Raw genomic sequence first — 27,455 nt, 5'->3', positions numbered from 1 at the left:
GCTTGAACTTGGATCTCCCACATCATACGTGAATGCTCTAACCATCAGGCTATAGAGTCATTCTCATGGTCTTTCCAAGGCCTAATTATGAATGACTGAATTGCCACGATGAATGATAGTGTGTCAGGAAAAGAGAATAAGGATGCAATATGGGGGATGCAAATTCATGTTCCTTTTTGCATCGCAAGCAAGTGCACTAACCACTGGTTAAAAGTTATAATGAAGGTCATAGCCTCAGCTTCCAGGCATAGGCCTCTATTATTTATTTATTTTGTTACTATTGTTATTATTGGCCAAAAATATTTGGCACATTCACAAATAGTTTCAGGTTGACCAAAACGGTAATTTCCAGTGAACAAATTATTTGTCTGAAAATTTTCACTCAGTTCTAGTTGTAAATATCCAGTAATTTAGAACATTAGACAAATGTGGCTTTAAGTCAGGAAGTCCACAGCTAAGATTAAGAAACAAATGTTTTCTATAAATTGTTTCACTCTACACATTTAGTTTCTGGAGCTTAACTGGCAAATAAATCCCTTCAACTCTGCCAATTTGATTGGCAAAGTTGGCCACTCTGCAAGATCTATTTAGAACCCAGTAAATTGCTGAGACCTTGTGGCGTTTTCAAAGGTTCAAATACTTGTATAAAACAACTGTTGAATTAACCAGACAGACTTCCAAAAAAGTATTAAACTGTTCTAGCTCATGCTCAAGAAAAAAATTACAATTTCTAGGCCAATCTGGACCAACCTAGTTTGACTCTTAAGATTCAGCTGGAGAGTGGAGTGCAATATATCTGTTCTCCCTGAGGCAAATGCACAGGAAGAAACTGTGAGACACAGAGGGTGGAATAATTTACTACACCTTTTTTTATGATGTAGCTATTACACCCGTGTGTTCAGCCCAATCTGCTGGCTGGTGCATGCAGGCGCTTCTTTGTGAATGGTGAATAACAGGCAAACAACCTCTGCTGTCCCCTCAGCGCCTTGCTCCATAATCCAAAAAGGTCTTAGGTGACTGCTTAAGAGATAAATTCTCCCCCTTATCTCCTTATGCAGTCAAGAAGGATCAAGATGCAGCAAACCCCTAGATGATGAATCACAAACTTTGTACAGAACTTGTTTTTTGGTAGACGTTCACACACAAAACCATTGCAGCAAAAAGAATTTTGGGGAAAGTTAAGCAGGAGACAGAATAAGGGTTGAAATGGAAGTAAGGTACATCCTTGAACTATGCAGTCACCACTGTGCCTTAATTATACTAATAATTTTGTATTTTATCTTAATCATATTTTGTATTTTCTCCTTCTTGACTTTATTCTTCTCAGTTCACACCTTTCATTCAGTGTTACTTATCTCTAAAAGGACTACAGCAAAGTGGATATTTTTATCATGCATATAACATTTTCAAGCAGGCAGGAACAAACGTTGATAGTGAGTATTTCATATTACCAGAGATTAGACTACCTTGACCAGAGCAGTTAAGTCAGTTCCTGTGGTAACTTAAGTCCAAAATTAATCATCTAATGTTAAATTACTACAAAAACTTTTCCAGTGTCACAAAATATGGAATCGTAAATGTTCTAGTTAAGTTAGACACCTGATTTTATTTTGGGTTTTATCTCCAATTACTGCATCCTGTTTAAAAGCATAACAGAGTATTTTTGAAAGTGTCTTACCCTGCATCAGAGCTATTACCACAAAGTAGGGCATCTCTTTGTCCTTCCAAAATGTAAAAATGAGCTGTTGAGAAATAATTTTTAAAAGTATCTGAATAAATGAAAAAAGTATTAAGTAAAAGTACAAATAAATATAATGTATAATCAAGTCAAAACTGTTCAGATGCTGAGTGCTCCCCAGTTTATGTAGGAACTGTTCTATTTATCATATCTGAATTACTTTTGACCACTGTATGTCATACCATATCAGTATACAAGAAAATATATCCCTTTCTGTATTTGCATCTGTTTTGTTGATCTTTTAGTCACAGTTTAATAGTAGTTCTTACTTTCATCCTCAATGTACTCCTTCCAGTTAAACGTGCTCACAGTTGTATTAACAAAGGTACCATTTACGTCCATTGTGCTATTCAAGTAGGAAGTAATGTTTACTTCAAAAGTGGAATTGTCTGGAGGCCACTGCAAGCATTTATGCCTCAAGTTGCCCATGAACAGCTGCAGCCCTATTAGTGCAAATACGCTCAGACAAAACACAGTCAGGATCATTACATCTGAGAGCTTCTTCACAGACTGAATTAGGGCTCCTACAATAGTCTTCAAGCCTACAAATGCAAAGGAATTCAAAGATGTATTAAGAAGTATCACATGTGTTTCCTATACATTTAAGATTTCATGCAGAAGCCGAAAATAATACTTTTCTTATTTGTAAAAAAGTAAAGCTTCATGAACAGCCTCATAGCTTGTGAAGATGAATGAACAGCAAAAAATTCTTGTTTATGTATATGCAGTGTATGTTCCAAATACACCTAATGCATTATTTTATTCACAAACAGGAAAGTTTATCAGTCGTGGGTTACCCAAATACATGAACAACATGTAAAGAAAAATCTTCCTTTTTTTTAAATTTAATTTTATTTATTTTTAATGTTCTACCATTGCTTCCATTCCAAACCATTATTAAATAGGAATCCATAGCAATATGTAAAACTAGAGTTGAGAGAATTCAAATTTCCAAAGGTAATTACTGCAATTCCCACATGCACTGCCCATGCTAATTTTTTTACAAATCAAGCTCCCTTTTTCTCTGTTTGGCTATCAGTTTTTAAAACTGATTTCTTTTTCCAGTGATTGCCATAAATGGTAACATTCAAATCAATAAGAAAGCCACAGCACTAAACCTTTGACAATGTGAAAGAGAAAACTTGTCATAATAAAATGCAAAAGAAAAAAGTGTCCCAACAATCCACAGACTATATATTTTGTAGATATTTCATGCAAGAATTTGTTAAACTCAAAGGCTGATTTTGCAAAGAAAAAAGCTAATGTTAAAAAGGGAAAGAATCATATTGCTGTCTGATGATTTTGACTTTTTAAATAATATAAGTGGTGAGTACAGAGGCTTATACTAAAAAGAAGTGAATTCAGCTTCAATGGAACTAAAGTCAGCCTCAGTGTTTAACCTAGCTCTCACCTGGAATGACTGATATTGTTTTCAATGCTCGGAGAACTCTGAACGTTCTCAATGCTGAAACATTGCCCAGGTCCACAAACTCTGTCACATATCTGTAATAGGGGAGTTCACACACAAACACAATGACAGCACACAGATAACAGTTGGAGATACAAGGGGCCTAACACCTTACACCAATTACTTCTTACCTGGGATTACAGAAATAGTTTTCAAAGCTCTCAATACTCTGAAAGTTCGAAGAGCTGAAACATTGCCTAGGTTTACAAATTCTGTTACATACCTGTAGGATTAAATCACAGTTATTCAGAATTTAGGCAGTGTTTTTGCCACTTACTTGGGTCTTTCATCAAGACCTCTATGGTGATTTTAGCAAATAAATTAAGTCAGCAATTTACCTTTCTCTGTAGTTCATCTTGTTTTATTACACGCTTATTGTCATCAAGTACATTTAAATTTCATTGAAGTGAAACTCACTAATTTTATATTTGAAAAGCTAATAAAGCTAAATCAGTTTAGTGATGATAGTACGGTGGCATGAAGTCAAAGGAATGGCTTCCATTCTGGTGAGCAGAAAGAATGTAGGACATGAAATTAGTGTCCCTTAGTGACTGACATGCCATGCTGGCTCCTGCATTATTTTACATTCAACTATGAACGCTAAAATGAGTGATACATACAATAACTAAACATTACTAGCTGGAGGAATTCTATACATTTAAATCAGAGCATGTTTGATAATATGCTGCCACTAATTTCATGCCGTCATAAGTTTAAAAAATGGTTAAACCACTTACGCCATCAAAATGACACTGAAGTCAAGCCAATTCCATGGGTCACGAAGGAAAGTAAAACCTTCTAAACAGAAGCCCCTTGCAAGAATTTTTATAAGCGATTCAAAGGTATAAATTCCAGTGAATGTGTACCTGAGGAAAAGTATCCAAGCAAGAATTACAGACACGTGGTCTTGGTATGTCTGTTGCTATATACAGTATCATTTTTGCAATAGGTTTATATTTTCCATAATGAAAAAAACAAGAACACTCTTTTGAATTGAATGGAGAAACCTATAAATTTCATGTGTCTACAAAGTTATATGAAGGCAATAATTGTAAAGTAAATGAAATTACACTTTGAAGTGTACATCTTGTGCTGATTTTCTACAGGCCTGATTAAGCCTCCAGTTTGTGCCCACATTTTTACACCTGCAAATAATTACAGGCACAAATATTTATAGGTACATTTCCTAGCACTTACATGGCCGGTTACCTGTTTGCCTTCATAAATCATGTAGGTAAATGGTGCACAGAATTGTTTGCAGTTTCAAAATCAGAGCCATTTTCTGAAAAACTGGTCCTATAACTTACTATATTAATCACTATAGTATATATACATTTCACAAATAAGTAGAATTTTATCATAATAAAGAATGCCTATAACTTTTACTGTTCAAGAACAGTCTGAGACCATATTACCATAAAAGGGATGTGATTTAGTTCATGGATCTCCTCAGTGAAGGAGACACAAGATCATGTATTGCGTGGAGGCCCTTCTGCTCTGTTGTCAGGCTCCAAACAGCCACAAAGACCATGGCTTCTGATGGATTTGTCCTTCCATGGATCCCCTACTACATCTGTCTCTGGAAGTCCCCAAATGGGAATTCCACAGTCTGGTGAGACCAGCCAACATGAGTCAGTACAGAGATTAATGGGGAGTGAGGAAGGAACTGAAAGTGATTAAAACCTTATTTAGAGTGTAATAATATATTTTAAAATAATAATTCATAGCTGTATTTTTGTTAGCAAAATTGGATTAAATTCTGTCTACACAACCATGAGCTTGTGCAGCAAAGAGAAGCAGAGATGCTTCCTGGTAGCTTCACTTCACTAGGAGTCCTGCTAGCACAGGGCAGCATTCCAAATGTCAGGTCAGAACAAAGTACTGCTTTGCTTCTCTTTGAAATCAGGAGCTCATTGTGTCTGGTTTCTGGTTTTCCACTTCTTATTGTTTTGAGGGGGAGAGGGAGTTCGCCTATTTTAATGACAGTTTGTGACTTCATGAGGGTGAGAGTCAACCCATACACTTTTTGTCTGACAGCCATACCCTCTCAAGCCAGGGTGAATGTCCACATGCACTAAGATGCACTCTGGAAACATAATGACTGGCCTCTCAAATTAAGCACACGGGTGTTTGCATGCATGTTTGCAGCTATCTAGGCTTCCTTTCCTTCTTGCAAATCAGTGCCACTAAGGACAAGATTTAGTCTGTAATATCTCACAGGAAAGTTTCAGCTATTCATCAGACAGAAAGTTGAAGAACAAGATACTATTTTTAAATCACTTACATAATTTAAGAGAAAAGGCCAGAAAGATACTGATGATCTCATGGAATCTAATCTCTTATGAGCGTAGATAAGCAAGTTTCCAAGTAAACCTTCTATTAGTGCTTCTTGAATGGATCTACATCAAACTAAAATTGTTGTTCCAATAAGTATGTTTAACTTACTCTACATTCTTTGTCCACTCCGGAGGGGTACTCAGGGTCATAAATACACAGTTGGTCAAAATAGTGCACATAATAAGCATGCTGAACAATGTAGACTGAAGTCAAGGAATGTAAGCCATTCATATATTATATCATCCAAAAGACACAACACTATTCTAATACCCGGATTAGTAAAATATGTAGTGTGTAAATATATATACAAGTAATATAACTTATACTAAATAAAACTTCAAAAGTTTGCATGTAATTTCATCTATTTTAATTAACACACCATCCAGCACAATGGTTCTGCATTGTGAAACAATGTATTTATCTTTCAACTCTATTAGGCTGTGGATTTAAATGAAATCTACAACATCCTTAGGTATGAAAAAATATGAAACAAGTATAGTTTTTTTCTTGATCTGAACACAATACAAGACTGGGACAGGATGTTATCTTTATCTTCCCATATGTTTATATAGCACCTAAAACAATGTAGACTAATCCTGATTTAGACTTCAGATGCTAATTAATATAAAATAACAACAAAAAATAACAGTCTACAATTTACTCACGTGTAGTCTCATCTAAAACCAGTAGGATTACTGATGAGGTCTACTCACATGAGTTAGGACTCACATGAAACTAGCTACTTGCATGTACATTGGTTGTGTTTTCTTCAACATTTGCACTGTTGTTCAGTTGAAGTCACAGATATCAATGGGGCTGCATGGAAGCTCATTGCAGGAGCATGAATTTTAATTGCATAAATATACTACTTAATATAATATTTCAGTGGATTGCACTTTCTTAACTGGATTAAAGTGAATTTGTAGTCATAAAAAAGAATTGATAATACTCTATGGACTATTATCAGAGGGGTAGCCGTGTTAGTCTGGATCTGTAAAAGCAGCAAAGAATCCTGTGGCACCTTATAGACTAACAGATGTTTTGGAGCATGAGCTTTCGTGGGTGAATACCCACTTCCTCAGATGCATGTAGTGGAAATATCCAGGGGCAGGTATATATCTCTAGCTTGCTTGCTAGCATAACGAGGTCAGTTCAATCAGGGAGGATGAGGCCCTATTCTAGCAGTTGAGGTGTGAAAACCAAGAGAGGAGAAACTGGTTCTGTAGTTGGCAAGCCATTCACAGTCTTTGTTCAATCCTGAGCTGATGGTGTCAAATTTGCAGATGAACTGAAGCTCAGCAGTTTCTCTTTGAAGTCTGGTCCTGAAGTTTTTTTGCTGCAGGATGGCCACCTTAAGGTCTGCTATAGTGTGGCCAGGGAGGTTGAAGTGCTCTCCTACAGGTTTTTGTATATTGCCATTCCTAATGTCTGATTTGTGTCCATTTATCCTTTTCCGTAGAGACTGTCCAGTTTGGCCGATGTACATAGCAGAGGGGCATTGCTGGCATATGATGGCGTATATTACATTGGTGGATGTGCAGGTGAATGAACCAGTGATGGTGTGGCTGATCTGGTTAGGTCCTGTGATGGTGTCGCTGGTGTAGATATGTGGGCAGAGTTGGCATCAAGGTTTGTTGCATGGATTGGTTCCTGAGCTAGAGTTATTATGTTTCAGGTTGGCAGGTTGTCTGTGGGCAAGGACTGGCCTGCCACCCAAGGTCTGTGAAAGTGTGGGATCATTGTCCAGGATGGGTTGTAGATCCTTGATGATGCATTGGAGGGGTTTTAGCTGGGGGCTGTATGTGATGGCCAGTGGAGTCCTGTTGGTTTCTTTCTTGGGTTTGTCTTGCAGTAGGAGGCTTCTGGGTACACTTCTGGCTCTGTTGATCTGTTTCCGCATCTGCTCTAACCCCTCAGACAGAGACCAACACCTACAAAATCTCCACCAAGCATTCTCAAAACTACAAGACCCGCACGAGGAAATAAGGAAACAGATCAACAGAGCCAGACGTGCTCATGCTCCAAAATGCCTGTTAGTCTATAAGGTGCCACAGGATTCTTTGCTGCTTCTATGGACTATGGTTATTTTACACTCCCTTAATATTACAAGGTTCTGAGTGATCTGAGACATTTGTAAAATTGGGTTGTACGTGTGCATATTTTACTTGTATTTTACCATTCAATTTTCTGATGCTGACTATTTTCTTACAGTGTAAATGACCAATGACTGATGTCAGGTACTATAAACATACTGTAGCTGCAAACATGAACCTTGCCTTTAGTTTATTGTTTAAAGCTGCAGTTCTGCATTAAGATACATTAATGTTGAGCCTTATGTGTGTGTGGAGCCAATGGGACTCTGCACAGGCCCAGGGGTCAAAGCTAGCAGATCATGATGCAGGAGGATGTGTAGGGCCTAAGTTGTTACTGTAATAATTGACAGATTTCAGAGTGATAGCCGTGTTAGTCTGTATCAGGAAAAACACAGAGGATTCCTTGTGGCACCTCAGAGACTAACAAATTTATTTGGGCATAAGCTTTCGTGGGCCAGAACCCACTTCATCCGATGCATGGACAGGTATAAATACATGAAAAGATGTGAGTTGCCTTACCAAGTGTGAGGTTACCTGTATTTTCCACTCCATGCATCTGATGAAGTGGTCTAATAATTGAAAATATCTTCCTTTTCTCTAATTCTGATCACTTATGGAACACCTTCTCACCTAAGGAAAAAAACAATACCAATGTGCCCATACAAATAGCTCTTTACTTATGTAAGTAGTCCTCTAAAGTGAATTAGTGTCACCAGACTTAATGGGAATATTTGCATGAGTAGTAAGATCAGACTCAGCTATTTCTTATTAATGATGTCACTGGGGCACTGCATGGATGCAAGAGTCTTCCCACATAGAGCTCATTGAAGGAAAAAGGCCTAAATTTGTATCTAAAACTAAATATTCAGAATCTGACAGTAGTGGGTGATTCAGTGAGGAATTCTGTGGTTTAGGATGAGCTGCATACTGCAGTTGTGACACTGATGCCTTTTAAGAGTGATTGGAATATGTTCAGTGAATGTATGTACAGACACAAGGGCATTTATTTGTATATTTAAATGAAAAGTGTTATTTCAGTAATGATATTTTTTAAAACAGTCACATTTAAAATTAACCACTTGAAAAGGATATGAATGTACCAAAATCTTAATAGCAATTTTTCTAACGGGGTTGACAGGAGTTAAAATGTACAAGGCAGATGTGGCACTGAATCGGAAAATTGTCTTTCCTTTATTCAGTACTATGAAAGTCTGGAAAAAAAGAATACACAATGAAAGTACAGTATACATAGCATTTTCAACTCTGGCACTTTGTCCCCCTCCCCTTTGATTTCAATGACAGACAAAGGAACTGTCCACCTTGTAGGACTGAGCCTTTAGAAATGAAAGTCCTATTCTGTTCATCACCTGTGGCAAGTAAAGGTCAGATTTCTAAGGAAACAGCTGATTTAAGTTATCCACTGTTAATTTTCTAATGTTCTAAAATTTGTGTTATAGAAATTTTAATGGGATCGGTATTCAACGCATATAGTATCAATGGGAATTTTTGTCATCAATGTTAATGGCAGCAAAATATGGCCTTTCATCACTAAAATAAAAATGTATTTTTATTTCATTTATATTACATTTTCAGACATATAAAGAAAATTTATAACAATAAAATCAAGTATTTAAGTAAAATCAAGGTTACAAATAAAATCAAATACATTATATTGCACTCAGACATGAATAACATCTAAATCAGGGGTAGGCAACCTATGGCACAGGTGCCGACGGTGGCACCCAAGCTGATTTTCAGTGGCACTCACACTGCCTGGGTCCTGGCCACCGGTCCGGGGGGCTCTGCATTTTCATTTAATTTTAAATGAAGCTTCTTAAACATTTTTAAAACCTTATTTAGTTTACATACAACAATAGTTTAGTTATATATTATAGACTCATAGAAAGAGACCTTCTAAAAATGTTAAAATGTATTGCTGCTATGTGAAACCTTACATTAAAGTGAATTAATGAAGACTCGGCACACCACTTCTGAAGGGTTGCCAATCCCTGATCTAAACGCTAAGGGCGAATTCTAATATACTAACTGTAGCTTAGCAGTATCATCCTCCACGAATGGGGCTACTTGTAAAGTACTGTATTCATTGTAACTAAAGGTATGAGATTCTGACCCTAAAGAATTTAAATATAATTAGAAAATCTCTGTATTTTGAGTTTAGATTTTAAATAACAGTGGTATCAATTATATGAATTTCCTGAATTGGCATGTCTATATGCAAATGAAGGGAATAACAAAAATGCCAGCTGACATGAGTCCCAGCAGCCTGAGACCATGAAAGAGATCCAAAAGCAGGGCCGGCTCTGGCTTTTTTGCTGCCCCAAGCAAAAAATTAAAAAAAACACGGTGCGGCCGGAGCGGCAAAGCAGAGGGGGAAAAAAAAACAACCTGTGGCACGGCCAAAGCGGCAAAGCAGGGGAAAAAAAACAAACAATAACACAGTATGACTGGAGCGGCAAAGCAGGGGAAAAAAACAAAACAAAAAAAACTCTACAGGGCAGCCGGAGCCAGGGTGCAGGGGGACTCCCTGTGCTGCAGTGTGCGCACCCGGTCTAATGGGGGGGAGAGGAAGGGAGTGGGCGGGAAGAGAGAGAAAAAGGATGGCCAGGGCTTCAGCGGGGCACTCTCCCCGTGGCCCCGACCACTGCACCGCCTGCCAGGAGGGCTCCGCGCCACTCCAGCTGACTGGGAGGGAAAGACGCGGACTGCCCTGCAGAGTTTGCTGAAGGGCGCTCCCCTGCTCTGCCTCCTACAGGGCGGCCGGATCGGGGAACCAAAAAAAACCCCCAAAACCTGCCGTGCTGCCCTAGGATTGGGCGGAATGCCACCCCGTAGAATCTGCTGCCCCAAGCACAAGCTTGCTTGGCTGGTGCCTGGAACTGGCCCTGTCCAAAAGGACAAACTCTGTTCTCAGTTATAGCAGTTACACTGACTTTGTGAACATTCAGTTTTGTGTATTGATTGTCATTTACATGTTGGCTTAAAGGACACACAGTCAGTGTTATCCAAATGGTGCCTTTCCTGTAGGTGGTCCTCTTCTAGATTTTTGTCATTTCTATTCTAAATGCGTATGTGTTTGGGATTCACTTTGTTCTTTGGTTCTTCCTGAAACTTCTTCAGGGCATTACTACAGTTCCTTTCAGTCTTTGTCAAATCCCTTGACTCTGCTTTGTAATATCACAATAGTCTTTGTTATGCTCTCTGCAGAGCTATCTAATATTACTGCTTTCTAAGTTGCTTTGCACTCTGTAAAAACTAGTATGTGATTAGAGATGCTGCCTTCTCCCTAACTTCCTCACTCCCACAAGGTCTCCTCTCTGGTGGGAGGTAAAATGGATCCCACTTTGGCGGGGGAGATACCAAGCTAAGGAAGCTGCCCTTTCCCCAAGGTCACTGGTCTGGTACATATAGTGGGGAAATCAGACTGTGAAAGACCACCCACATGACGTGTCTGTTGTAAGGAGGGAGTCATGCTGACACAGACTGCCTCCCACTCCCAGGACTGACTTTCTGTCAGTGGTGGTGGGAAAATACTGCCCATCTTAAGGTCAGTGCTGCAGCAGAGTCAGTTGCCAGATTCCAATTCATACACAATTTTCTCCTGATTGCAACAACCTCTGTGATTAAAAGTACTTTCTGCTAATTAGATAAGTGATAGCAACAGGATAAGGGATGAGTGATTCTCATTAGTCATTTGATGTCCATTCTTCTTTTGTTCAAAGAATAAAGTTGCTAGACATTTAAGAATAGATGCCATTTGCAGTAAACAGAATCTGAAGTTTACTCATTACTGCTAATGGGTTAGCTAGTCCCTGATTAGTTTGTCTTTTTTAACCTTTGTATCCTACATCCTTGTCCCCACATGATGTTTTGAGTTTACCGATGATCAAAAATTAGCTTTAAGTTTGTTGACGATGTTCACTACTAGCTTTTAGCAGAAGATTGGGTGGGTTGTTTTTTTTAAACACTTTGGCTGTAGAATAATACGGGAAATCAGACAACGGGTGAAATGCACATAATGCAAAAACCTTTTAATTGAAAATACTGCACAAAACCGAGCTACTGGTGTGGTATCCAAAAATGAAAAAAGAAAAAAAAAAAAAAAAAAGCTATTCTCTACCCTACACTTGTTGAGTTGCCTAAATGACCCTGATATATTAGCTATGCACTCTCTTTCCACATTAATTAACTACACAAGAGCAATTTATTTCATCTTCATTAGTAAGTGATGGGGTTTGTAATCACATATTGGAATCTACTTTACTTTCCACTCAAGTTAATTTTTAATATTGAACTTGGAGCTGTAATTTAAAAAAAAACAAAACAATGCCGCTAAGGAAAGCAACTCTAACTACAGGAGACCAGCAATGTTAGTATCGTGATTATTCCAATGAACATAATAAGTGACTGTTTACTTTTTCATTTCCTTCTTCTGTTACAGGTCTGTGAAGTTCAGACCTCCCACAATCACCAAACACCAATTTAGTATGATGCCCTTGGCTGGACGAGTCACATATAGTCCAATGCCTCCTCTAGAGGTTCATTACCAACAATTTTTCTTCTATACTTATATTTTTGTACATTTTTGCTATACAACTTATAATATGGTACCATATAGGGAAAAGGGGACTTATCTTAGCTCTGTGAGCTATCTACAGTTTTGCCAGCTTCAAGCATTTAAAAATCATAATTCAGATTGCCATAAAAACATGTTGGCTTAAAATTCATAAGTATTTTTTACACATTTAGATCATTTGTAGTGTCTTCTTTATCAGCCTTCTGATTTTTTTTAGTGGGAAGCTGCTCACTGCTCCTCAGCCTATTATCTGGCTGTGCCAAAAGAACAGGAGACATTAGATATGGGTTAAATCAGTCCACAACTTAATTATTAGACAAATGTCTGGGACTAACTCAGCGGATAAAATGTGTGTAGTGCAGGTGCAAAATTTATGTCCCTCCAGCAGAATCACTGCCTGGACCTTACCAATTCCAGCCAATTTTGAGGGGGAGGGGCTTCCACAGCTCCCTCCCTATTTATCTAGATCCCTCCAGCAATTCTCTTGCCGGGACCTTACCACTTCCAGCCAATTCCGGGATGTGCTTTCACCAGTTCCTCCCTTCCTCCCCCCATTTTCATCCAAGTCCCTACAGCAATTCCCTTACTGGGACCTTACTGACCACCATCCCTTGTAGGAAGAGTTAAGGTGGACTATAATGATGGAGGGTTGGCTCTCTGCTGTACCAATCATAGGAGTCCCCAGCTGCCCCCGGCTTGCTCAATTACCAAGAACCTCTCCTTAATTCCTTTTCCAAACCATTTTTTTGTTCTTTTGTGCCTTAATTTATGGAGTACTGCACTGAACATCCGCTATACAGTTAAATAAAGAGTTGTGACATATGGCCTACTGACCGTCATGCTATGCATGAACAGAGCCCACCTGAACCTGCTGCAAGGAAGGCGAAAAAACCCCCACTCCACTTGGACAATATGGTGGTAAGGGAAAAATTCTTTCCCAGCCCCCCTTAGTGGTGCAGCAGATATAGCTAAACACCCAGCATATTTGTGACCTAATTAGGGAGGGCAGGTGCATGCTGCCCAGCCTGTTCTGAGTAAAGAAGGGGCGGGGGCAGGCCCAGCTGACCTTTTTAAACCTCTATTCATAGGTGGTGAGTCATCCACCATGCTGACTGCTCTTCCAGCAGCTTTATCTCTTCCCTCCTCCCCCAAGCCAGAAAGCATTGCCCTCCTGCTCAGATGCTGCACTGTACCCTTCTCCTTACTGGCAGGTATGCGGTCAGAAAGGAAATGTTGGATGGAACAGTAGTGGGACAGAGAGGAGTTAGGCATAAAAAGCCAATGTGTAGAATGATAAGAGAACAGAGTACCAGCCTGTGGAGAGAAGTTGGTTAGGGCAGCAGCAAGGCTTGTTTGTGAAGGAGAAGTTCAGTCATACCATGGAAGGACAGAGCTGTAGGGGAATGGGAAAAGCAGGTAACAGGGTTTATGGGAAGAGAGTGCAAAAAAAAAGTCTAAGCAGGAGGGACAGCAGAAAAGAAAGAGACAACTTGGGGTAAGAGGGAGAAATGAAGAGGACAGAGGCAATAGTGAAGAGAGACAGAATGAGGAGGGAATGCAAAAGAGAAAAGAAAGGAGAGCAGAGAAAGAAAACAAAGAAAATGCTGAAGATAAAAATAGACTGGATGGATCAAATCATGTCTTTTAGAAAGAGAGAGCTTAAGAGAGAAAAAAATGAAACCCCTTAAAATAAATTTAAGAGAAAAAAAGGACACTGAAAAAAGCTGAAGTTTCATGGCTTGAGAATATAATAAGACAAAGGAAAGGTGAAAAAACATAGTCACGCCAAGGTGATTGCTTACTTGTCCATTTCTCCCACATACGTCTTTGTACCTGTTGCACATGGTCCCTATGCATGGAACACCCTTACTAAACTAGTCATCAAAGCCACAAAACTCTTCTTCAAATTCTTCCTCAAGACTCAGCTTCACTGTGATGCCTATAGGAGGTTTCCTCCATTCAGTATTTTGATTCTGTTCTTTAATGGTTGTTGGCTATTTACAATCAAAATTTAGATGTTTTCCCAGACTTTTAGCCAGCTGAATCAGTCCCTTCTTTTACTGAGTGGTGTTTGTTATCAAAAGCGGAGTCAAAGTGGAGCTATCAGGCTCCTTTGGAGATAGTCAGGATATTCATTTACCAGATCCTAGGACGTCTGGTGCTACATAAGGTAAAGTGTATAGTAAGTTTAAGAAATGGCTTGCATGAGTAAGGGGTTGCAGAATCAGATCTTAGGTGAAGATGGAGAAAATAATAGGAGATGACAACACAGGAAGGAGTCAGAGAAGGGTACTGTCAGGATGAGGACAATATGATTATGCAGTTGGTTGGGGGCTGGAGTGTGTTTCTTGTGGGTTACAAAGTCTTTTTCAAATATAAATACATTATGTGCTACGGAATGGCTACTTTATATCCACAGCTTTATCCGCTTATTTGTCCACTTCTTCCACAAGCATCTTTGAACCCTTTGCATACTGCCTCTTATGCACAGAACACCTGTCCTGAACTAGCCTTCAAAGCCATAAAATTCTCCTGCATATCCCAAGTTTACTATGATTCCTACCACAAACTGCCAGTTGAAGATTGGCTGGCACTACCCTGTTATCTACAACCTTCTCCATTCCAGAATCTGTTTTCAACAATCTTCAGGCCAATTTTGTGCCACTTACCTGGTGTCAATCAGGCATAACTCAGTTATAGCCTGCGGGATTACAGCAGTATAGACATGGCATAAATCAGACTGGAGTCAGGCCAATGGGCTTTCAGTATAGTGTTGTGGTTTGATTGCTCTAAAAATACAGTGATTAAACTCCTAACCTCTATCATTAATAGTTGATAGAATAATGCTACTCTGTGTAGAAGATTACTCTCCAGTAATTTCTCCAAGTATTAAGTACTGAAAGGTACAATTAGATTAAAGGATCAGATATATGATAATGAAAACAACATAATGCATTTACTTTCAAAGCAGGAGAGAGAGAATGGGAAAAAATATTCAATTGCTCTAGAGAATTTTACCTGTCAACAGAGGAATCCAAACAGCACTTTTAATAAACACTTACTTTTTTATTGATATAATATGGGTCCAGGTCCTCCAAGGGCTCGGACACCATTCCTGGAGGTATGTCCCCATAAATAAATGGCAGTGTCTTTCCTGCCTCCAAGTCACTATTTGGCTTTGGGCCATCTTCATCATCGTTGTCTGTATGATCTTGTTTGGGTTTTTTAGCTTTTTCTTCTGCGGCACGCTTTGCAATAGCTGCGAGAGATTCCCTAGTAAAATAGCAGAAGCTGTCAGGTCCTGGTGGTACCAGCAATGCCTGTGCCATCTTTTCATCCTGCAAATTTAATTACGTTTAGCCTCTTGCATAAGAATGTCCTACAAAAGAAAATGCAAACAAGTTAGGAAAAACAGTGAAGGAAAAAAAAACCCACACCTGGTTATTTAACACCACACCTAGCAAATACAAATTTATGCTCACTATAACAACACATGCTGATAATTTAAATGCCCAAATAATTACATCTCATATATTTTACCAAACTGATACCACCCTGTGAACCAAACCTCTGAGCCTTTTAGATGAGAGAAAATAGAAATTTTTATCAGGGCCAGCCAGGAGCAGAATGGTGGTCCTAACTTCTGGTCTGGGAGTTGCCGCAGCATTAACTCATTTTAAAAAGACCTTGAAGATCTTATTTGCTAAAGATTGGGGAAATTTTTAATAGTTATTTTTAACAGAGGAAAAAGAGAATGATTATAAATATTTAGTTTTTACTGTTTGGTATATTTTAATAGACATCATATAAATCTGAAATATTTTAAAAATTGAGTGAATTTTACTGCTAGAAAAGAGACAAAAGACTCAATTATCTGCCCATCCACAAAAGGCGTGCATCTAACAAGGTGGGGAAAGCTCCTGTCATGCCAACACAAGTACTCCTCACATAGCAAAACAAAGCAAGAGATACCGTCAATATTACATCGGGTATAATGCAAAAACTAGAATGGGAACTCCTATTGATAAGCTGCAGCAGATGGTAGAGTAATATAAAAATGGGCAGAACTTTTCTCACGGAAAAGGCTGGAAAACCATGAAAGGTAAAGTAACAGCAGAGTCACAGAGATTCTGGAGAGAGCAGGCGACATTGTTATGGGGGGAAATGGTTAAGGTTGACTGTGAATTCAGCAAGGTCCCGGGCCGGAACGTCCGGCCGAGCGCTCCAAGCCTCCGACCCCTCCCTCGCCTTCCCCTAGAGCCCTGCCGCCGCGCGCGCGCGCGCGCGCCCGCGCAGCCCTCTGGGGGGTTGGGGTTGCGCGCTCCCGTGGGGCAGTGTTTGGCTGCGTGGAGACGTAAAGACGCTCCCCGCTCACCTGGAGCCCTGCTGCCGCGTGCACATCGCTCTGAGGGGCGGGGCTCCAGATGAGCGGGGAGCTTCATGGTAAGGAGGTGGGGGAGGGCTTGAGCGGGGGTCTCTGCAGGGGGCAGTCAGGGAGCGGAGGGGGGGGGTTGGATGGGGGTATGGGAGTTCCGGGGTCTGTTTTGGGGGTGGATAGGGGTCAGGGCAGTCGGACAGGGAGCAAGGAGAGTCCTGGGGGAGAGTTAGGGTGGGGGGGAGTCTTTGGAGGGGGTGGTCAGGATACAAGGAGCTGGGGAGGTTGGATGAGTCAGGAGTTCTGGGTGTGGAGAGGGGCTGGGGCAGGCAGGGAGTGGGGGGGGGGTTGGATGGGTCCAGAGTTCTGGGGGTCCTGTCGGGGGCAGGGAGCAGTTAGACAGGTATGGGAGTCCAGGGGGTCTGTCTGCGTGTGGGGGTGTGGATAAGGGTTGGGGCAGTCAGGGGACCGGTAAGGGGTAGCGTTCTAGGGGATCAGTCAGGGGACAAGTGGCAGGGAGGCTTAGATAGGGGTTGGGGTCCCAGGATGGGGCAGTCGGGACAAGGAGCAGTGGGGGGTTGAGGGTTCTGGGGGGGAAGTCACCTAGCCCTCTGCCCTGATCCCCTCCACCACACACACACACCCAGTCCTCTGCCCAGGTCCCTGCTCTGAGTCCTGTACCACCCAGCCCTCTGTTGACTCCTTCACACACATCCCCCATGACCCCAGCCCTGACTCTGGCACCCCACACATACCCAGCCCCCTTACCCTGATGCCTGCACCTCCTCACATGCCCCCAGCCCTCTGCCCTGACTCTTGCACCCTCCACATCCCCAGCCCCCCCATCCCATGCACCCCACACATCCCCACCCCCACCCTGAGCACCAAATGGGAGTCACATTCCCACCTGCATCCCTCACACCAAATGGGAGCTGCCCAGGTAAGTGACCCCTCACCCAAACCTCCTGCCCCAACCCTGAGCCCCCTTCTTCATTCTAGCTCCTGGCCAGACTCTTCACCCCCAGCCCTGTGCTCAGTGCACTCCCACCCTCAGCTCAGTGCAGAGAGAGGAAGAGAATGGGCCAGAACCAGGGAGAAGGTAGGTACCCACTGTATGTGGGCAGGGCCAGGATCCCAGACCAGCAGCAGGCTGAGCGGGTCCGGCAGCCAGGATCCCGGCTGGCAGGAGCCGGAGGATGGAACCCCTGAGCAGCAGTGGGCTGAGCCGCTCAGCCTATAGCCGGTCTGGGGTCTCTGCTGCCGGCCCCGCACAGCCCGCTGCCCATCTGGGGTTCTGGCTGCCAGACCCTTCCCAGCTGGTGTCCCGGTCGCAGGCCCCACTCAGCCCACTGCCGGCCTAGGTGAACAGAAACCCAGACCATCAGTAGGCTGAGCGGGCCGGTGGCGTAAGATCAACTTTTTAATTTAATTTTAAATGAAGCTTCTTAAACATTTTGAAAACCTTGTTTATTTTACAATACAACACTAGTTTGTTATATTATATAGAGACTTGTAGAGAGAGACCTTCTAACAACCATTAAAATGTATTACGGGCACGCGAAACCTTAAATTAGAGTGAATAAATGAAGACTTGGCACACTACGTCTGAAAGGTTGCCGACCCCTGCCTTACAGGTTTTAGCACTTGTCACTTGAGTCTGTTGACCTAGATGCCTTTTCCTTACAATTGGTCTTAAAAAAACATGGCTCTTCTTAGGATCGTTATTGGAAAAATAAACGATTGTTTATTTGATTAGGTTGTTTTCATTTTAAAACACTGTCATTGTTAATATTATGCCTTGTCTACATTGGGGAAAATGTGTATCCCATATTATAGCAACTACCACCCAGGGCAAAGCTAAACCAATGGTAGCAACAGTGTGAGGTTAGCATAGACAGGGCTCAAGCATTTTCACCACTATAGCATAAAAACATGCTCTGAAAAAGTTTTTATGACAAAGTGGCAAAATTTCCTGAGCCCTCTCTCCACTAGTGATGTAGAAGCAATGCAGTTGCATTGTCGATAACTAATGCTGTAATATAGGTACCATAGGTGTTTTGTAATCAATATTACACTATGTTCTTTAATTATTTTGTGAAACACTCTAAGACGAAGGCATCATTTGCCCTACGTCAGTCCAGCTGGTACAAAGAGGCTGTTGGACAAGTATAATCTCCATCTCTGGAAATACTGCAGCTGCAGAAACTTCTATTCCAGAGACATACCTAGCTCCACCATCTCTGCGTAGAGTTTGCAGGAGGCTTGGCACATGCAGCATTTTAGGGTAAGAAGAGGGAAGACTGGGGACAGGAAGAGGCATGATCAAGGCAGTCCTGCACCCCAGCAGTTACTGGGAGCTAAACCAGTCCTCAGCTGCCCCTGAATAAGGGAGGTTCAAACCGCTTCCTCTCCATTCCTAGTGCCAGCATAAGTATGACTCTAGCCTTCCCTGTTTACTGGATGAATATGGACGTTTTTAGATGAAAATCTCACTGCACTTAAGCTTAGTTACTACCGTTCAGCTAAGATGCAATTCAGTTGCTGGAATGTGAACAGCACCCGTCAGAATTCAAAGAGAGATGGAGAATTTTAGGCATTTAGAAAATCAAAATAAGTTCAAATGTCCTTCATGCAAAAAGTGCATTTAAAGAGGGATATTAAAAAAAAACAACCCTGTAGGATTTGGACCAAGTAATAAAAAGGTGGCACGACACTTCTCTGTTCTTTCACAGATAACAGGCACCATGTTGCAGCAGCTTCAGGGTAAGAGGGGTGTTAAATGTTTATAACATACTGTAGGAGTAGGGCATGGGCAATCATGGTTCGAGTCAAGTGCCAGGAACCAAAGCCAGGTGTCAGAGCTGGAGGCAGAGTCAAGTCAAGGGTTAAAGCCAGATTGGAGTCAGAGTCAGGGGATGAGCCAGTGGTCAAGCCATGGGTTGGAGCCAGTAGAGTGTAGGAGCAAGGATCTGGAGGAAAGAAGGAACCAGGAGCAGATGGGGATCTGGGGTAAGGAGGCAGGAAGAAGTTGGGAGGGAAAAATAGGAGTCAGGTCAGTAGACAGGATGCATAGAGGCAGCCAGTCAAGGGTTCACCTAGCTGTTCAAATACCTTCCTGTGCCTCATTCTGGCTTTAGAACATCTGGGCCAGCCAGCGGGGCTGGATGTCTCCCCCAATTAGGAACTTTGTCAGAGGAGCTCTTAGTGAGCTAACACTCTGCTAGCCTCTTTCTCCCAAGGTTCCAGTGAGCTGCCAGGTGTCAGCCATGGGCTGAGCACTACCTGGAGGCCCAGGTTCAAGATATGCGATTGCTCATGTATACATCCCAGTCCATGGAGTTAGTTAGAAAATCTAATTTCTGGGTGACTACTATATCGTAAGATCCCATAATACAAAAAAAAAGCCATAGAATATGTTGGAGTATATTTTAGCATGACATTTCATGATATACCCTATTGCACTTTTCTCTCAGTCACTTTCCTCCATTAACTGGTGGCTGGAAGAGTTGAGCAGAACATATAGCCACACATTTGTGTCCAGGTATATTCTGTTTTACATGTGTTTAAATTAATTTTCACTAATTTATAACAGTGGGTTTATATTAAATTATTTCTGCTGCTGAGTGGATGCATTATATTTCTCTTATATGTGATTCCTTTTTCCAGTACTTATATTTGAAACCTCGCAGAAGTGAAGTAAAATGTCTTTGAGCTGAAGACATGCCATCAGTGGGTTGTTTTTTTTAATATCTGAGTAAGCTAAACTAAATTGCCTGAAGGCATCTACAAAGACTTTTAGGACATCTGAAGACAAGTTACTGGTGAAAGTGAAAGTTTCAGTGCAGAACCTTGTAGAATCTATAATTAATTTTTAAAATAATATGTCATCTACTTAGAATGTAGATAAGAAAACAGTGCTATCTAATTATTGCTATATTCTGTCTACACCATTCATATTTACGCAAAGAAATGCACAAGTGACAAAAAATACTCAACTTTGTGACATTTGTCATGGCTCTGTTTTTGCCCTTAGAGCACTGGGACTTGAGTTATGTCTTCATCTGGAACCTAAGAAAAAAGCTGACTACTGAGCTTTTTCAGTCCATTAAAACACTGGCACACAGATATGTCTTTGATTATTGTTGGCATAAGTGCAAGACTAGCAAAGGGATTTTGTAAAATGACCTTATGTCCCCATTGTTTCTATTCTATTCCTTTATTTTCAAGGGCTTATAATTAGGCAACTTGCTCTGGGCTAAACAGTACACTAGGCTCGCAGACGCAGAGATCCTGGTTTTAAATTTCTCTTCTAAATGACAAGTGATAATGAGTTTAGCTATCTCATCATAGTCCATAATAGACATCTGTTCACCTTACAAAACCAGAGTTGCCGCTATGAGGTGTTGTGGGGGAAGGGAGGGTTGAGGAACAGGACTGACTGCAGCAGTCACCCTCACTAACAGCAGCAGCGCACCTAGCAAGGGTTGTCTTTTTCTGCTGCTTTGGAGAACCAGTACCTAGAAAGTTCTGGTAACGGTGACAGAATCATCACACAGCACCTTCAACACAAACTAACAGCATGCAGAACCCTGAACTAATGCCCATCCTCACGTATGTGGATCAGCTATGGGGTGGGACTAGGAAAACAAGAAGCAAAGCACCCAGAGAGAAGGAGGAAGCAGAAGAAAAAAGTGTCCAGAGGAGTGAGTAGGAGGAGGTCTACAGGGGGGATAAGCCTTGAAAGAAGAAGGAAAGATTAAAAATGAAGTGAAGAAAAACACCAAGGTGGCAGACACAACACCTTGTGAGTGTGAGGGGGTTGAGTGCAGGGGGGTGCAGGAATGGGAGCAAATGAATTGGTGTAAGGCTGCTGTTTTAGAGGACAGAAGATATTCTTGCTTCTATTTTTTGTCTTGGGCTCTGTGGCCTCTAGCTGTAGCCCCACACAAAGCAAAAAACCACCTATGGCAGAATTCAGAATAACTGTCAGTCTCTGGTAATAGCAAGAGTGTTGCAAGTCAGGAACGAGATACATTTATTTGCAGAGATGTGTGGAAATACACCAATGGCACTTACTAGTCTATTCCCCCAGGCCTTGAGCTAGCCAGTGCTATTAACGGGTTGGATTCACTGGCATCACCATTAAACAAAAATAATTACAAAAATATGATTTGGATTTCAATTTGTTTGTAGATTTTTCACCAGTGATACACTTTTACTTGAATAGTTAAAACTAAAATAAAATATCCACAAAACTGTATGGTTTGCAGAAACATAAAAATAGAAATTTGTCATCATAGGATTCTTTATTCAAGTGATTAAAACAATTAACATTTCACAGGTTATATTGCACAGCACAGGCTTTAGATTTTGGAAGCAAGATAAGTTCTCTCTAAACCAGGGATCTCAAACTCAAATCGCCACGAGCTGGCCACATTTCAATGGTGGATGAAGTTTTTATGAGTTTGTTGTAGACTCTTATTTTATTAAACATGCATTAACTGTTTTTCACAAGAATTTTTAACTGAATGTGTGCGTGTATATATATATATATGGGAACATATATATACACCTATATATATAGCCTATATATGGGAACAATTTTGCATAGAGCAAAACTATATAGTTACTTGCTCCAGCAAAAGCCATGGCACATTTGTTACAATAATCAACAAGTAGTCTCTTTATGATTGCCATTCTTGTCTTTACACTTACTTTTAAAATTTTACCTTTTTTAAAAATAGGCAAAATAAAAAATAAAACTCCAAAAAGAAAAAGATTCAAGAAATGTGACTACCGTAACCCAAACTGGCGCACGTATGGTCAGTTAAGACAGATACTTGAAGACAGATCCAGCTGAAAATATCCATGGGCTTTTGAGCCATGTGAGTTCCAGAAGGCCATGGATGTTGGCTCCAAAGCAGCTTCAAAGGAAAGGTCGACCTGTCATGGAAGCTAAAACACCCTGCAGCATTGCAATCAAGATTTGCTGCAAAGCAGCACAGAGAGGGATGCTTCTTTATTCCAGTAGTCAAGATTAATGGCACAGTCAAACTTCTGAAAATTATTGTATGAAGCTCAGGTCAGGGAGTTTGGCCACTCCTAGTTAGGTATTTGGCTGCATACGAAGTAAATTCTGATATTTGGCCTTAGACAAATATTTTTTCAAAATCCTATCAGAAGCCAAATAGAAGGATGTTCAGCTTCCTTCCTATTGTATTTGCAGCATGCTCAGCTGGACTATTGCTTCTCCACTTTTCTCTACAGCCATTTCTGATGGGGCTGCAGCCCAGGCTGATGAAAGGTTTTGAGAAAGTTCCACTTCCTTCATCTTTCCCTGCCATCTCCATTCACTTCTCTTTTGCCCTGTTCAGGTTATCCTCTGACTGTCATTCCTATCCCACCTACCACCTCAATATTAGACACCTTCACCCACTCCCTCTCACTCTCACTCCACCCTCCTCCACTGTATCAGACAGTCCTAATCAGGAGTGAATTCAGAAACCCTGAAAGAATACAGGTTTACGTGGTTTCAGTAGCTTGGGAGGAGGGGCTATTTGTATCATTCTCCACTCCTGCAATTTGTATTAAAACAGTAAAATGAGAAAAATATGGTTTTAAATATAGGGGTCCAGCAAAGAAAGTTTGTGTAATTAACAATGAAGGCCCAATTCTGATCTCACTTCAGTTTTACACTATTACAATGCCATTTACTTCACAAAAGGTATCCAGGTTTTATACTAGTGTGACTGAAATCTGAATCAGGCCTATTTTATTATGGTCACAACATTGAGGTATTAACAAAAGGTAATACATTCTGGTGAATGAGACTGTGAGGTTGACTAAATACTGTTCTTATGACTAGCATTCTGCTGCAATAAATGGTCAAGTAAATACATGAAAATATATTGTTTAAGCCACAATTCAGCTTCTAATTCAGCCTTGGCTGAATAGCATTTTTCTAGCTGTTTGGTATTTTCCCAAATGCTACAGTCAGACAACTGGGAGCCAGACTTTAGTTTGCTGATGTAAGAAAGCTTTCCACACTTCTTGTTACTTTTCTCACCAGCTTCCTTGTTGCGCTGTTTTGCATGAGAGATTGTGGTCTTTGACCCAGTCTTCAAGCCTTTAACCACTTAGCTCACTCTGAGATTACTGTTCAGCAGCCAAGGACACCAACCCTGATGTCTCATTTGTCTACTTCAGTTCCAATGTTCCTGCTTTTTTCAAAGCCAGCTGCTGTACATGTAATTCCTTCCCCCGTATGCCACCCCATCATCATCTCCTTATTCAAATCCCTTCTGAAGACACACTTTTGTTACAATGCCCCAAAAAAGGGAGTTGAAAAGCAAAACCAAACAATACTCCCCTAGGGGGGACACAAGGCTATTCCTTTCCCTGATTTTCTAAGTGCATCTCTCTTAGGCTATGTCCAGACTACCCGCCGTATCGGCGGTTTAAAATCGATTGCTCGGGGATCGCATCTCATCTAGACGCGATATATCGATCCCCGAGCGCGCTTATATCGATTCCGGAACTCCATCAACCCCAACGGAGTTGCGGAATCGACAGGGAGAGCCGCGAACATCGATCCCGCGCGGTGAGGATGGGTGAGTAATCCGATCTTAGATATTCGACTTCAGCTACGTTATTCACGTAGCTGAAGTTGCGTATCTAAGATCGATTTCCCCCCGTAGTGTGGACCAGCCCTTAGACTTATCTTTCTACTAGACTGGAAGCTCTTTGGGTAAGGGAGAATTTCCTTTTTGTGGTGAACAGAACCACAAACACATTTTTTAGAGTTTAACATAACAAAAAAAAATCTGATATGTGCGTTAGTGATTATCCCCCATTTAGTGGTCTCCACATCCAATTATCTTCAATAAAGCACAGATTTTATTGGCAAGTACAGAAAATAGAGAGAAACATGCAGTATAAATTGACTAAATTATATATATGGCTAGAGTAATTAAGAAAAGATTTGTTAGCTAGGCTTAGGGCTTACAGTATAAAATGTTATCTAATATAGCTGAAATCTTCCTTTCACAGTGTAAAAACTACCAGTGTTAAGTGCTGTGGTGGGCAGGGGGTCATACTCAGGCAGCTTCAAAGCTCTTTCTCTCTTTGAAAGGTGTTTTAGGGTTTTGGTAAGCCCTTGGGCAGTGGAGTCTTGTTAGCTTTTTCCCTCAGTTACTCTGTAACAAGAGTCCGCTCCTTCTGAGGCACAGCAGTTTTCCTCCTAGGTAGGGCCCTTTCTTGTTACCAGCTCTCCTTTTAAAGTTTGCTTCCTCCAACTGGAGCAGGCTGTCCAGGTGAGTCTATTTGGTAGGGATTGCACCCGGAGGTGCTCATTAGCCTTCTGATTGGGGTGGGGGTGTGCGCCATTTCATTTGCCTTTAAGAAAGCTGAGCTACTCACCAAGGGAATAGAAACTTCAGCATGCAGTTTTTTCATTTGATTTCGGGTTATACTTTAGTTTCCTTTTATACACATTAACCAATGTGTAAAAATTCTTGTTGACTTACATGGCTCCTTTCATCATAATATTTAAGCAGCTCATTATTTGGATCCCATGCACCCAAACTCAGTTTGTTTGTAAATATCTGGATGTGTTGGTGCTATATCAGTCATCTGTTTGCTAAAAAGGGCTTTGTCCTGGCCATGCAGGAATAAAGACAAGATGCAAGGGATCAGGTGAGATAGGCTTCTGTCTGGAAGGAAGGAGGTGTAAATACCCTCCCTCTCCTGAGTGTACTTAATGGGTCAGAGTTCCACCTAAACTAGCCTCTTCTGGTCCACCTGGTTTCTTCTTGCTAGCCGGTAAATTCAATTGTGATGAGCGCATTTTCTTCAGTAATAGTCTTTTCCAAGTATATGCCAAGCTGCACCAAATGTGCTCAGATGTTTTTACAGGACTAAAAAGATTAATGTACAATGCACTACTAATTTCTAGTAAGCAGCGCCAACATTTTCAGAAGTGGGACAAAAGAAATCAAGGTTTCTATTCCACTCTATGAGCACAAAAATTGATGTCAATAAAAATGTGGTGAAAAGATTTTCACTCTGGTTTTAATGCCTGATTTTACGCTAGACATTATGGGTGCATCATCTGATGTGACAGCCACTCAAGCATTTAAAAATGCTTCAATTATAATGTTAGGTATACTGTATCAGAAGTGCATGCAGCTTCTTAAACTAGGATCATAATAAGAAAGAAAATATTGTCAAGTAGCCTTTTTTCATTCCTGGCTGTAATTGCAAAAACTAACAAGTTCCAAGAAATCCCTCTTCTACAATAGTGTGATACAAAATAGTACATTTCTTCCAGGGGGCAGAAGAAATTGCTTGAATACGCAGCACTGCTTATTATCACCAACATATGATTCCTCCCTCAGATTGCACATCATCACTGCAGTTTGTTTTCTGTGCAACTCTATTAAACCAAGAAGCTCTCTAAAAGGGTCTAATGTTTGCAACAGAGGGATGCATTATATACTGTGCAGTTTAAACAGTTTTCTCATATGACTTCATTATTTTGGTTTGTGTGATTAAATTTTGTGTTGGTCTGAGATTGCATTTAAATATGGATTACCGATGAGTGACTTTGCTTGCTAATCTGATCCATGCCCCCAATCATTTAACAAACCACTCATCAATAGTTAATATCCAAATGCAGAGTGGTTTCACTAATTCATATAAAGTATTTGTATGAATTCATTCAAATTAGCCAACCCATTTTGGTTTGCAAAACTGCTTTAGAAATCACAGAATAGCTATTACTTTTAGGCGTTACCACAATATAAATATTAATAATAAAAATAATGGAATAGTAATCAATAAAAGTAATATATAATTAAAAGTGCTATATGTGAACTAGAAGTTTATTATTATTTGTTACACCAGACAACCATTTGCTTTTTTGACAGGATTTACAAAATTAATCGATGTAGGGAATGTAACAAGTATAAGATATTTTTATTTTAGTGAAATATTTGACAAGTTTCATGAAATCTTAGTTGAAAAATTAATTAAAATGGGTTTGTATATGACCAGTGTCACAAAGTTTGAAAACTGGCTGAAGAGCAGTAAACAAAAGGAAAATACCAAATAGAAATGTATGTAATCTGAAAAGGTGGTATTAAGAGGGGTGCTACGGGGACTGATATTAGGTCAAATATTATTTAACTTCCTCATTAATGATCTGCAGGAAGGTGTGAAAGCATGTTAATTAAATTTTATGAACCCCTGTCATGACAAAGAAAGGAACTTTTAAGAGTTTGGAAGTGTGTGCAGGAAATCATAAATGAAATTCACTCTGAATAAATGAAAGATCATACAGACAGGGAAATATTCTCAAAAACAGATTATCACTGGGGTTGGGACTATCATAATAGAAAAATGAATACTTCGTGTTTCTTCAGTTTTCAGTTGCATTACAGACAAATGGATCTATATTTTCAAGGGGCCACCTCTACAATATCTGCCTCCAAAATACCATGTCTGAGTCCCTACTACACTGAAAGGATGGCTATGGCTCAGCTATCATCCTGAATGTTCAGGGTCCCCAGCAAATACACTGTCTGAATTAATAACCATTGGGCATCTGCCCATAACAGAATCCATGTTGAGAAAACAGGAGTAAGATGATTCACAGTCAGGACTTCCTCAGCCCCCAAACCTACTTTGGACCCAGAACTGTGCAGAAGAGGCACAACCCCAGGGAAAGTAGGCCCCATGCAGTCACATCCCTCCCCCATCATGTAGGCTTGAAGAAGGGAGGAACTCATTAGGCTGAGCCACCAGCGGGGCCAAAGACTGAAGCCAGCCAGCAGACTAGCTACAGAAGCAGT

At 40.7% G+C, this 27,455-nt stretch overlaps 1 protein-coding gene across 13 annotated transcripts in view; it reads right to left on the bottom strand.

The window, feature by feature from the left end:
- The window catches only part of LOC115659409 (sodium channel protein type 3 subunit alpha), a 964,414-nt gene that overhangs the window by 84,383 nt on the left and 852,576 nt on the right, over positions 1 to 27,455 (bottom strand). For 9 of the 13 annotated variants that reach the window (XM_030579468.1, XM_030579462.1, XM_030579472.1 and 6 more), the window contains 7 exons: positions 15,293 to 15,609; positions 8,729 to 8,847; positions 5,652 to 5,741; positions 3,944 to 4,072; positions 3,150 to 3,241; positions 2,008 to 2,280; positions 1,679 to 1,742 (listed from right to left, as the gene is read on the bottom strand). The exons of 2 other annotated variants lie outside the window; for them this stretch is intronic. In XM_030579468.1, the coding sequence (XP_030435328.1) occupies positions 1,679 to 1,742; positions 2,008 to 2,280; positions 3,150 to 3,241; positions 3,944 to 4,072; positions 5,652 to 5,741; positions 8,729 to 8,847; positions 15,293 to 15,559 (1,034 nt within the window). In that variant the 5' untranslated portion in view covers positions 15,560 to 15,609. Of the gene's footprint in view, positions 1 to 1,678; positions 1,743 to 2,007; positions 2,281 to 3,149; positions 3,242 to 3,337; positions 3,430 to 3,943; positions 4,073 to 5,651; positions 5,742 to 8,728; positions 8,848 to 15,292; positions 15,610 to 27,455 lie in introns of all 13 variants that reach the window. 2 more of the 13 variants (XM_030579471.1, XM_030579473.1) reach the window with 1 other exon arrangement.

This window comes from Gopherus evgoodei, chromosome 11 (genome assembly GCF_007399415.2).
Source record: "Gopherus evgoodei ecotype Sinaloan lineage chromosome 11, rGopEvg1_v1.p, whole genome shotgun sequence".
Classification (NCBI taxonomy): Eukaryota; Metazoa; Chordata; order Testudines; family Testudinidae; genus Gopherus; species Gopherus evgoodei.
Note: the sequence above shows the minus strand (reverse complement) of the source record. Positions and strands in the feature narration are given on the sequence as shown.